Here is a 13,013-nt window from a genome sequence, read left to right on the forward strand (position 1 = left end):
GTTTTTTGTGTTTTCTCCGTCAGGCGTGGTGGAGGTGTACCGTGTCACCAGGCGAGTGGAGCTGGGCATCAAGGCGACGGCGGTTTGCTCAGAGAAGCTGCAGCAGCTGCTGAAGGACATCAGCCGCGTGTGGAACAACCTCATCAGCTTCATGTCGCTGGCCAAGCTCGTAGTAAGACGGTCAAAAACATCAATCTGATAACATGATTTATGTACTACACCTGCTGACGGGATGTTGGAGTCACAGATTCTGTTTCTAACACAGAGTGTTGTTGCTCTGTTGAAATATAATCAATGATTCATTGATTCTGCTCTCCTGAGTTTCCCTGGTGGGCCAGTTTTCAGATTACAGGAGGGGTATAGATTTATTTATTTGTTTGCAAGTGTTTTGTAAAAAAGGACGAGGTCTGTCGTCATCCACGGAGATTAAAATTTAACTGACAACATAAAATATAAAATGTTGACGCTGCGAGATGTTTTTTGAAAGCAGTGCTGTTTTTATAACAGACATGACTACCGGTACGTCTTTCCCTGCAGCTGGAGGTAACTCCTGTGTGTGTGTGTTTTATTTGTGTGTGTAGCCTGATGAAAGCTCCCTGGATTTCTCCTCCTGTATTCTGAGGCCCGGCATCAAGAATCCCAAAGAGCTGGCTTGTGGAGTTTGTCTGCTCAACGTTGACGCTCGCAGCAAGGTTTGTGTCCACAAACACACAGAGGGAAGAACTGCGGCGGACGCATTTTACAGAAACCTTGTCGTACTCATCCACAGCAAACACCAACTGACCTTTGTTTTTGTTACTTTGAAACATTTTGCAGAAGAGGGAAGGAAGCGCTATTGGACGTCTGATTAAAAGAGTATGAGAATGACATCCAAACTCGGTTTTTTTTTTTTTTTTAACTCTGGGTTCTTCTTTTTCTGGGGCCAAAGTGACAAAAACTTTAAGTATCACACATAAAAGCAGCTGTCTGAAAATTGTGTGCTCTTTTCAGACGTCCTCTGTTTCTGCCTGCATGCCTGTCGAGCTTTTTCTTCTCACGGGATTCAGAGTTTATCTAAACAATCACGTGCACATTCACATATTTAAATAGTAAAGTACTTAAAGGAATTAACTAAACCTTTCCCTTTTACTGACACAAGCCAATTTTATGATCTACGATTAAGTTTATGTTAGCTCAGTGAATTAAAACGTTGTTTTTTCCAGCCCACCGGTTTGATAAAAACATCTGGCGATATCTGTAAATGTGTGAACAGTTGAGTGAATTTTCTTGTTTTTGTTGTAAAGTGTGGCACTTAAAAGGACTTTTATGAGTCTAAAAGTGTTGCACACTCAAGTTCCTTAAGTATTTTTTCTTGTTGAACTTTTGAAAAATTTAAAAACGCTTATTTGTAGATACATGTATGTAGAGTTTAATGGTTAATTGGTATGTCATAATTATAACGCAAAGATTCTTTGATCTGAAAGCCTCAAAGTAGGATGTAATAAGGTTTTGCTTCTTCCTACTCATTTCTTACACCGAGTTGTTCTGTTGTAGATTTCTGGGGTTTATTATTATTAATATTGCTGACACGTTTAAAAAGACTTTACTTTAGTCACCGTTTGACCCTCGGGTCTTTCTCAGGACTAGGACCAGGCATGATGACGTACATAATGTTTATTTACAGGATGGCGTCTCTCATCTTAGATTCTCTTCTTTTCTGCAGAAACAAAAATATTTATTTTACTATCAGTGCACAGAAAGTGAGAGGAAACAAAGATGTTTGGAGCTGATACATTGTGACATTTGACGACATACAAATACTGAATAGATCTGAGAGGTATAAACAGAAATACCACATTGTGTTTTGCGTTAGCATTCAGTCTAAATACTGCAAGGCCTAATTTGTTTGTGCAAAAATATAATGATAACTGTTCTAAAAACGTAGAAAGACCAGAGAACTTGCATTTTTCTTGCAAAAGTTAAATGAAATTAGTTGAACAAATAGTTTTAAATAAAACTAGCTAAATTAACTGAAGCTGAAAGCTAAAATAGTAAAATCAGGAGCTTAAATTCACAAAACTACTGGTAAAAGTTATAATTTCCATAACCATAGCTAAACTGTAACCAAATACAAACATTAGCTAAAACCAAAACAGAGACTAAAAGTTGCAAACAGTAGCTAAATGCTAAAATCGACAAAACCAAAGTTTTAAGTAAAGATTGGCAAAACAGAAAAAAACAAGCTAATTGTAACAAAACTAGATAAAAGCTGATTGTAGCAAAAACTCAAGCTAAAATGAGCAAAACATTACTTAAAATGTTAAATTAGCAAGACAGTAGCTAAAAGCTAAAGCATTAGAAGACAAAAGAAGTAGATTTCAGAGAAGAAAATGTAAAATATTTCATTGAATTTTTTGTGGGGAAAATCTTGAAAATGAAGCTAAATAATTAAGTATCTCAAAGAACAACATGTTTTAGTAATCAAATCAATCATTTAACCCATAAACACCGTTTGGTCAGTTTCTTTTTGACTACAACTTTCATATCTTCATATTTTATCATATGTTTCCTCCAAGAAGTGAATGAAGTCAAAGCTTGGCAGGCCCGCTCAGAAACGGGTTCTAATCTGTGGACGGGCCGTTACTCTTCAGATGTGAGGTCAGGCTATCGTCTCCCAGCTTTGCTGCTGATGTTGGACTAAAGCCGATCAGAAATAAGTGAGTGGAGAGATGTCACTTTGACACCACGGGGCGGGTTCTGGCTCTCTGGGGTTGGTTCTTCAAGGTAATGGGTTCATTTTTTCCTCTCACCTCCACCTCGAGGTAACTGCTCCCCTCCCCACTTCCAGCTAACAACCATCAATGTTTCTAACACCTGTCCTCTGACTGATTCTGTGTGACTGTGCTTTTCATAGGCGTGGGTCTTTTATGGTGTTTTTGTATCGGACCCTGCGGTTTAAAGGGCAGAACGCTGGTGCTGATTGTTTTCTCGTCATCTCCCTGCTGCTCTGCCAGAGCCAGACGGATGGTTCGGTGCAAATATATGACTGACTGCGAGGCACCTCGGCTGTGAGCAGATGTGGCTTCAACATTAGTCAGGAGTCAGGGAGATAATAGACCCACACACACACTGCCTCACTCCTGTGTGCGCAGAGGCGGGCTGAAATTTATGCCGTTTTGTTTTGTCTCTGTGCCACCAGGACAAGATTAATAATGCATCTTTTAATTACATTCTGGGCAGAGCCACACTGCTAGGAGCACATGAAGCCACGTGGAGCCTCAGTCTAAGAGGAAGTGAAAGAACCGAGCAGACGGCACTGATTGGTCCATTGTCCTTCAGTGAAGACGTGCCGATTTGTTTGTTACATCAGAATTAGAGAGGGGAGGAGATGAATACAACAGATGCGCTTCTCTTGAAGTTCTGCTGTGAGTTTTCATGATTCTCTATGTTTCTGTGAAATTTAATCATTTATATAGAAGCAAAAAAAAACCATCTCCAAGTTTTTTGTTTTCACGTCATCCCATGAAAACATTTTGAACTTAGAAGAAACAACTGTCTTCACTTCCCGCAGCTCCACTTTACTGGATTTTTTTTATGAAATGTTGGTAGTGGTACTGATTGCTGAACTAATTTAAAGGTTTAATATTCCTTGAAGGAATGCACATCATTTTTGAATTAATGTATAAAGCTTTATTGTAATTTTCACAAGTACAACAAAATTGCAGAGCCTCACCTGCTTGTACAAGAGGTTGCTGAGGGCACAGCAAAGCATAACAACATGTACATTAAATATAAAGAGGTTTAATACAGAATTAAAAAAAACAAGATTGTGTACATCATTGCTGTACACAGAATCAACTTTATTGTCATTACACAGTTAAGCGCAGCAAAAATACATTTCAATGCATCTGTAGGGTAGATGGAAGTGTACGGGGGCTGCAGCTTTGTTGTGAAGCGCTGCCCTTATCGATTAGATAAGAAAAGGGAAGAAAAACATGAGGAAAGAAGATATTAAAAAAATCTCTCAAACTAGCTATGTTTACATGCACAAAATTATTTGACTGGATTGAAATGTTTTCAGATTAAATAATTCAAATGAATCGTTTACATGGGCACAATCCGTTCATGACGAGCGTTTACATGCAGCGGGCTTTGTTCTGAACAGAAGTACTGATGTGCGCAGAGTGGTAAACTCTCTTTAAAAAAAAAAAAAAAAAAAACACAGAAGAAGTTCTTCTTTCGGGATGAACGTAAACAAACCTGAGTTCCCAAAATGGACCCGCAACAGGTACTGCACTCCCTGACTGAGCTGCAGGTAATACAGATCATTTTGAGCTCTTTCAAAGTTTCTAGTAGAAATGTTGTGTCGCTCACTGACCAGTTTTGCTTCCCCGACATGCTAATATGATTAGCATCTAGCCAGGCAGAAATGGCATAGGTCGCACATGCGCAGTCAGGTTCATTTTTCACGATCGGAAAAGAATGAACAGATTAAGCGTTTACATGGACACCGTTCGGTTTATGAATCGGCGTAAACCACCTGTTTCTTTCCAATTACAAATTCTTTCAGATTGCGCTGAATAAACAAAAAAAAATCTGAACGGGGCATTTACATGACGCGTTTTTATTCCAAACGGCCATTTAATCTGGTTGCTTATGTCCATGTAAACATAGCTACTGTGCCCTTGACACACAGGGCACAGTGTAAGGTAGCAAAAAACTACCTCAGCACAAAGCAACATAGACGTTTTGCAGTGGGGGGAGAGGCCGACAAAGGCGATGAGATTGTCCGTGAACGCTACCAGAAATGTTCATAGTCCTGATAAAGATGGCACAGTGTCTATCAACCGGTTCAGCTCAGATAAGAGTCCACAAATGTTTTTTTTGGGGGGGGGGGGGGGGGGGGGGGCAGAGTAGAGCTTCATGATTTACTTATCCTCCAGGAGCAATTTGAGATGAGTTGTCCTATCCAAGGCCAGCGGGGATAAACAGCAACTGTTTTGAGACGGGCCAACTCTACTGATTTCATGTCTGCCTTCATAATTTCTGCTGCTACACTCTATGGCGAATCCAAACAGCCTGAATTGTGGTCATTCCGCCTGTTCGTGCTTGTAACCTTATCCAAGGTCGATTCCTTCATGCCAGTGAGTTCTAGGAGCTGCAAGTGGCCTGCAATTCTCAGAAATCGCATCCAGCTCATGGTTTAACTCGCAACGCATCTGAGTCTGAGCACTCGAAGCACAGTGTAATCCTTCGCATTAGGCAGGCAGCCTCACCATTGCCAAAACGGCTGCCAACATCTTCCTAATATATTTTATTCCACATGACTAACATAGATGATTTTATATTAGGAAGGTTTTGGTCCAACCTTCCCATGAGTTGACGCTTTTCTACTACCACACCAAGTTTGAGAGAATGACTGAAGTATGATTGAGCTAGAGGCATTTTTCTGCTTTTAAAAATCAGTTGCCTGTGGTGACCATCTTGAATCAGTTTAACGCCAAAAGTTAATCAGCAGTATATGTTGACTTCATTTTTCAGAAAAAAGGCATTAATATTTGGGCTTTTTCAAGTAAAGAACATGAAATGGGAGCTTTTATTTTTTGCAGTTTTTCTGAAGTGTGTCTTCCATCCATCCATCCATTATCTTCTGTTTGTTCTAAAGTTGGGTCGCGGGGTCATCAGCTTGAGCAGAGAGGCCCAGACATCTCTTTCCACAGCCACCTCTTCCAGCTCTTCTGGGCGGACTCCAAGGCATATCCCGACCAACCGAGAGACATATAGTCTCTCTAGCATGTCCTGGGTTTTCCCCGGGATCTCCTCCTGATCGGGCATGCCCTATGCATCTCCCTAGGGAGGCACTCAGGGGACATCCTTACCATATGCCCGAATCACCTCAACTGGCTCCTCTCGATGTGGAGGAGCAGCGGTTGTACTCCAAGTCTTTCCTGGATAACTGAACTTCACACTCTATCTCTAAGGGAGAGTTCAGCTACCCTATGGAGGAAACTCATTTCAACCGCCTGTATCTGTGATCTCATTTTTTCGGTTTTTACACAGAGTTCGTGCCTATAGGTGAGGGTGGGAACAGAGACCGTCTGGTAAAGAGAGCAGCTCAGTTCCCTCTTTACCACAACAGACCGGCACAGAGTCCGCAATACTGCAGATGCTGGACCAATCCATCTGTCAATCTCACGTGCCATTCTACCCTCACTTGTGAACAAAACCCTGAGATACTTGAACTCCTCCACTTGAGGCAGAACCTCACCTTTGACCTGAAAAGAGTAATCCACCCTTTTCTGACTAAGGACTATGGCCTCAGATTTGGAGGTGCTGATTCTCATCCAAGCCGTTTCACACTCTGCTGTGATGAACCACTCCATTGAGAGCTGAAAATCACAGCACGATGACGTCAACAAGACCACATCATCTGCAAAGAGCAGAGATGGAATCCTGAGGCCACCAAACCAGAATCCCTCCACCGTCTGGCTGCACCGAGAATTTTTTTCCCCAAAAGTTATGAACAGAATCGGTGACAACAGGCAGAGTCCAACTCCCACCCTGAAGGGGTTCGATTTACTGTCGGCAATACGAACCAAACTGTCACACCTCTTGTAAAGGGAGGGAACAAACAATCCATAGCAACGAGCCCCCAATCCCATACTCGCAATGCACCTCCCACAGTGTACCTAAAGGAACACGGTCAAACGCATTTTCCAAGTCCACAAAATAAATGTAGACAGCACGGGCAAACTCCCATGACCCCTGGAGGACCCTAGTGAGGGTAAAGAGCTGGTCCAGTGTTCCACAGCCAGAACAGAACCCTCATTGTTCCTCCTGTATCTGAGGTTGGACCATTGATCAGACTCACTACTCCTGTACCTCTGAATAGACCTTACCAAGGAGGCTAAGGAGAGTGATGCCCCTAAAATGGGAACACACCCTCCACTTCCCCTTTTTGAAGAGGGGAACCACCACACCAGTCTGCCAGTCCAGTGGCACTGCCCCCAATATCCACACAATGTTGCAAAGGCGTGTCAACTAAGACAGCCCCACATCATCCAGAGCCTTAAGGAAATCATGGCGGATCTTGTCCACCCCAGGAGCACTGCCATCGTGGAGCTTTTTAACTACTTCGACGACCTCAGCCACAGTTATGGACAGACCAACCCCGAAGTCCCCCAATCAGCTTCCTCCATGGAGGTCATGCTAGTGGGATTGAGAAGGTCTGAGAAGTATTCCTTGCACCTCCCGATGACAACACTGGTTGAGGTCAACTGCACCCCACCTTCGCTGAACACAGTCGGCTGAGGAGACAGCTCTTTACTACCACTGTGTTCAGTCAAGGTGGGACGCTATTGACCTCAACCAGTGATGTCATCGGGAAGATTCTGGGCCATTTTGAATGGGGTTGACTCCAAAAGTGAACAGTTGTAAGGAGACAGTTTCATTAAAACCTAGTTCAGTGGTTCATGAGATATTTTATTAACGCAACAATCAAACACAGATGGGCAAAGCCATCATAGCCTTTCACCTTTGGCAGCTGGTGATAACAAACATTCTTTGCACCTAAAGTAGATAAACCATACAGTTAAAAGCGTTCGTTTAATCTGATAACTTCAGCTCGAGTCCATGAGTGTATCACCTAATGGGCTGCTGCTCTAAAGGCCCCCACCCTGATGAAACGGGTGGAGTTAGCCTCTGATCCATGCAGCTCTGCGCTGAATGGTGGATTTCTTACAGCGTGTCTTTGTGTGACCACCTTTCTCATTTCAAATCCTCTCCTGCCCTCCCCAGGTTCCAGGTGTAGGTTTGCAGGCACAAGTAGGCCAGGGCACAAAGAGCGCTGAAAGGAAATCGCTCTGCTTGTGAAATGTGAGCGTGAGAAAAGGTGACGAGTGGAAAATGTGTCATTCAGCTCCCATTAGGCAGCCAGCAGAGCATCAGAGCAGGCAGGTGGAGATGTGTTTGACTTAATGGTGTGTTATAGTGGTGAGATTCCTTTTTTAGTTTTTTTTATTCACACGCAATCCTTGCTTTCTGCTTGCGTCTCCCTCTGCTTGTGTGGAAGGTTCTGATTCACTGCACATGACTCATTCCTCGCTCCAGGTTCATCGCCACGATTTCAGCGGGGATGTTAGCGTCTCCTGGTTGCACACAAAGTGTTGCAGCTGCGCCCAGAGGAAGTCCAGGCTCACATGGAGGGGTCACACAGCTACGTTTAACGTGATTTCTTCTTAGTGTTTTGATCAAAATAAATAAATAGATTCATATTTGATGCGTGACTGTGATTAAAACACATCACATCATGTAACCCAACGCATCAAACTCACATCTGCTAGAACTTCCCATACAAAACAGAAATTTAACTTCTTCTTTTTTTTTTTAAACGAGGACAGAATCAAATAATAAATACCTGCGAAAACAAACTGAATTTCACAAGATATTTTTGCTGATGTCTTATGTTTGCAAAAGTAACTAGAGAAGAAGCTCAGTTTAAACTAGAGAAATTGCATTTCCTGCAAAAATTAAGTGTGAATGCTTATTAAATAATTAATATTAATAAATAATAATAATAAGTATTATTATTATTATTATTATTATTATTATTATTATTATTATTATTATTATTATTGAACAATCAAGTGCAATAACTGGCTCACCTCAGGGCCCCCTGTCAGATTTCTAAAGCCACTCAGTGACCAAGGAAGCCACCCTGCCCCTCACGTCCTCTACACAACTGCTTCCAGATGTTTCCATCAAACAGGCGTTCCAGAGTCCCACTGGCCAGGAAGAATATTTATAAGAACTCATTTGTACCATCAGCACTAATATTCTTAAACAAAGATAGACACATCTTAATGGTGGTTACTGATGGTGATAATGTGGTTTTATTTTTATTTTCTATTGTTGGTTCTTGTATATGTTTGAATGTAGAGCGTGTCAAAGGAGAATTTCTGCCACAATTGTGGTAGACAAAGTTTTATCTTATTGCTGAAGAACTTGCTAAAAAAACAGCTGAAATTATTTAAAAACAGCTGAAATGTAGCTAAAATGAAAGAACAAGCCTAAGTTAGCAGAAGAAAGCAGAAAGAACACATTTGAAAAATTTGGTTTAAATAAGCACAAAAATTAAGAAATTAGCTAAAAAACCTAAAATTAGCAAAAACAACAACAAAAAAAATTACCAAAAATTTGCTGAAAAGGCAAAAAGAAGCTAAACCAGAAGGAAGTACAAGGAGATGAAATAAGTTTTTTTTTAAAATGTGGAATTAGCTGAAAAAGCTAAATTTAGCACAAACCATCTATAAACTAGCTGAAATAGCAGAAAAAGCTGAAACAAGCAGAAATAAGTTACAAGGAGCATAAACTGAAATTAGCAGGAAGAAGTTAATTAGGCTGAAGTTAGCCGAGATTACCATGAAAAACAAATTCATTTGAAAAGCGCTGAAATTTGCTAAAACGTTAGCTGAAAGGTATAATAAGCTTAAATTAGCATCAGAAAGCAGAAAGAACATGTTTTCCCAGTTAGGCTGAAATAAGCAAAAATGTGCACAATAAGTAGAAATGATCTTAAAACAGCTGAAATTAGCAAAAAAAAAAAAAAAAAAAAAACAGCTGCAAAGTAGCTAAAAAATAATAAAGAAGCTGAAATTACAAGTAGGAAGTGAAAAGAGCACAGTTTAGCCGAATTAGGTTGGATATTGTTGAAATGAGTGCAAACAAAATTTAATTAGCTGAAAAATTTAAATTAGCTTTAACATTCATTATAGTAGCTGAAATAGTAGAAAAAGTTGAAACTTGCAGAAATAAGCTGAAAGATACAGAAGAAAAATGGATCTGACAGTGTGAACGCTTCATAACATTCACACAATAAATGTTCAGCCGAAAAATCCATTTCTTCTCGTCTCGATGAAAATAAATCCACATGCAACCAAGGTTTTTGACTCGAAAAGCAACACAGTCACTTTAGAATAAGATGTTATCCAGATGTTAAGTTGTTTGTTTCTATTTTTGCATCTGGATTCCTAAGAAAAATATGTGCATTTAGTGTGTATAATATAACATGTCCCTGCTTCTATCTGTAACTATTACAAGCTCTTTATTTTCATGAAGTAAATAATTTTTTTAATTAAATTTAGGCTTTTTCAATCAGCTATTGTTTTTTTCATTGTATGAATGCGTGTATGGTCCAGAGAGCTGCTGCTCCTTTGGTAACTTGGCTGGACTTTACAGCAGGGTCACTTAACGACACGAGCGCTCGTATTTAACGAGAGTTAATCACAGGATGTTATTTGTACAGTAAAAGCAGATAGTATCCGTTAGATACCAGCCTGGTGTAATTTGCACAAGAACGACGTAGCTCTTCTCTTTTCAAAGAATCGTGTTTTGTCTGAAAACAGCTGCCTGGATTGACCATTTGTGCTAACAGAGGTTTCCATGAAGTTATACTTTCCATCTCGCTGGTTGTTGCTCTGATATTTTCTGTTTTTTGAAGTTTAACATTTATTTTTTTTTAATCTACAACAAAGGTGCACAAATACATGTTTATTTTGACTCAAAAGTTGGAAATGGGCGATGGAAATGTTAAGTTCAACCTGACTTCATCCAATTTGCAGGATGTTTTATAGCTAGTTCATCATCAGACTAGCTGTTATTAACACGATGAGTGGAAAACGGCTCATTGTGTTGTTTCAAACATAATTTGTTCACTTAATAGACACTGGGCATTAATATGGAACTGTTACTGACACTGAGGGACTGAGTGCCACTACAATGACAATAGAAACACATAAGATTATTAGAGGTAATCAGTGCAACATTCATTCTTTGAAAGAGGTTAATTTTAAGGTCTGGGTTGATAAAGTCTCTGACTTTGTGTTTTCAGGTAAATCTTGGAAAATTCCAACTTTTGAGTTAAGATAAAAGTTTTTTTTTAATTTTTTTTATTGTAGTCATGTCAACGTAACATGTCATTGTTTCACTGAGCTGCAACCGTTAGTGACTAGTTGGCGAACGGGTAAAGTCTCCAGAACGTCTGGCAACATTTGCGGCATGGTTCGTAAGTCTTGCAGTGTTTTTGCGTAAATTTGGAGCATGTTTGAAAAACTCGTGCGACAGGTTTTCTCTCGGAACAATCCGAGTCGTCTCAACATCTCCAACCATACACAACGCACGGGAACTCTCCCCTGACATAAAGGCTAATGTCCAGGTGTAAAAACATGATTAAAACACTGGTCCAAGTTCATTTCCAGCATGTACTCCAGCAGATTAAATCATAAATGTGGGCGGAGCTGGTCAGAAGAATAATGTGCAAGACCCAGAATACAGTTTTACAAGCTGTGTACAAAAACCATAGTAAATGTGGCCATGCAACTTGTTTGTCACCTTGATGCAAACGCTCAGAAATCAGTGAGACGGCAACAGAAAATTTGCATCTTTTCTTTTAATATTGAGACGAGTGTGAGTCTCCAACTAGTCTCGGAGTCGCAGCTCGGTGAGATGTAACCTTTAGGTCAACAGACAGGGCCTGAGAGGGGTCAAGAGGTGTGCTGTCCTACATCAATGCACATTTCCCTTCCAAGTTGTCAAATTTAAATAGAATGAGTTGGTTTCATGGTATAATCACGGGTGTTTGATTAAACAGACCCAAACAGTTTTTACACTGACGAGCTGCTGCCTTGATGTAGGAAGTTTTAAAATCTGTGAAATCAAATCCTATCCTTCAGGTCTGTAGAGGGCGTAGATGTAGGACTCCTCATCCTCTCGTGGGCCTCCTCGTATTGTGTCTGCAGGTCAGGTCTCTAACATTTCGCCTCCTCACCCTCAACAGGCTTTCAACTCGGAGACGGACAACTTCAAGCTGTTGTACGGGGGCCACCAGTACCACGCCAGCTGTGCCAATTTCTGGATTAACTGTGTGGAGCCCAAACCTCCGGGCCTCATCCTGCCTGACCTGCTCTGAGCTGCCATGGCAACAGTGAAGGAGATTATTAACTTCAAGCAGGCGGAGTGGCTGGTCGCATCACGCTGAGAACGAAAGGAAGGACGTTTAAAGTCACTGGATCCTGTTGTATTCTTCTTCTGTTTTAAATCTTGACACGTGTTTCCTTCTTTGCAGATTTTACCCTCTTATCAGCTCTTTCATACAGATCACTTAGACGGTTGGGGACGTCACATTTAAATTACTAATGCTGCTTTATTTTATCTGATGATCACTGCCCAGTAAGGTAATATTAAAAATATTTAACACGGTTGTATTTAAATGATTAAATGGTGCAATAGCATTAAGAACACTGGCTAATGTCTGAGCACACGTTGAGTTTTTAATGCTCCTTGTTGCTTTTTGCTTCAGTTGTTTTATTCATGACTTTCTTTGCTGTCTGCGAAGACATGTTGAATCAGAAGTGAACGGTTTTACTTGAATTACATTTGTGCAGCAGGTCTGTTTGATAAAACTGTGGATGTGAGGATTTTAATTTCACTTCAAGAACATTCGAACTCACTGCTGTACTGGAAGGCAATTGTATCTTTATATGCATTGTTGAATTGACTGCTCTGAATGTGTTTTTTGCACTGTTGGAAGGAAACTTCACATTTTTTGGTATTTAAATTGTATTTTATGTTTTTTTGTGGGGGGAGGGTCTTGGATAACTAGTTTTATTTCTGTGTCAGTGTGGCGTGGAGATTTGAAATCTGATTGTGTCTAAGCTAAATGGTTGATTTTGTTTTCTTATTTTATTTTAGTGTCATGCTGTAGCATTGTAATTATCAAAGATAATGTGATACAATAAACCAGAGTACTTACAGGTCAGTGTTAATTTATGTAGTTTGACGAAGAGTAGAATAAAATGCTACAAAGTTAGAATTGATGCCAACACGCTAAGACATGAGTTCTTGTTTTTTATGTTAGGGATGCACGATATTATCGGCATGGTATCAGCATCGGCCGAGATTAGCGTTAAAGTTCAATATCGGACATCGGCCATTCCATCAAAATAACTCGCCGATATAAAAAGACGCTGTTTTTGTAC

General features: G+C 40.3%; 1 protein-coding gene across 1 annotated transcript in view; it reads left to right on the forward strand.

Annotated features, from left to right (window-relative positions):
• Positions 1-12,284, forward strand: part of synrg (synergin, gamma) — a 46,551-nt gene extending 34,267 nt beyond the window's left edge. The window contains exons 20-23 of the mRNA XM_037677588.1: positions 24-172; positions 582-692; positions 817-855; positions 11,813-12,284. Coding sequence (XP_037533516.1) covers positions 24-172; positions 582-692; positions 817-855; positions 11,813-11,944 — 431 coding nt within the window. The 3' untranslated portion in view covers positions 11,945-12,284. The remainder of the gene's footprint in view (positions 1-23; positions 173-581; positions 693-816; positions 856-11,812) is intronic.
• The last annotated feature ends 729 nt before the right edge of the window (positions 12,285-13,013 follow it).

The sequence above is a fragment of the Nematolebias whitei genome, chromosome 6 (assembly GCF_014905685.2).
Source record: "Nematolebias whitei isolate Nwh7 chromosome 6, NemWhi1, whole genome shotgun sequence".
Lineage (NCBI taxonomy): Eukaryota > Metazoa > Chordata > Actinopteri > Cyprinodontiformes > Rivulidae > Nematolebias > Nematolebias whitei.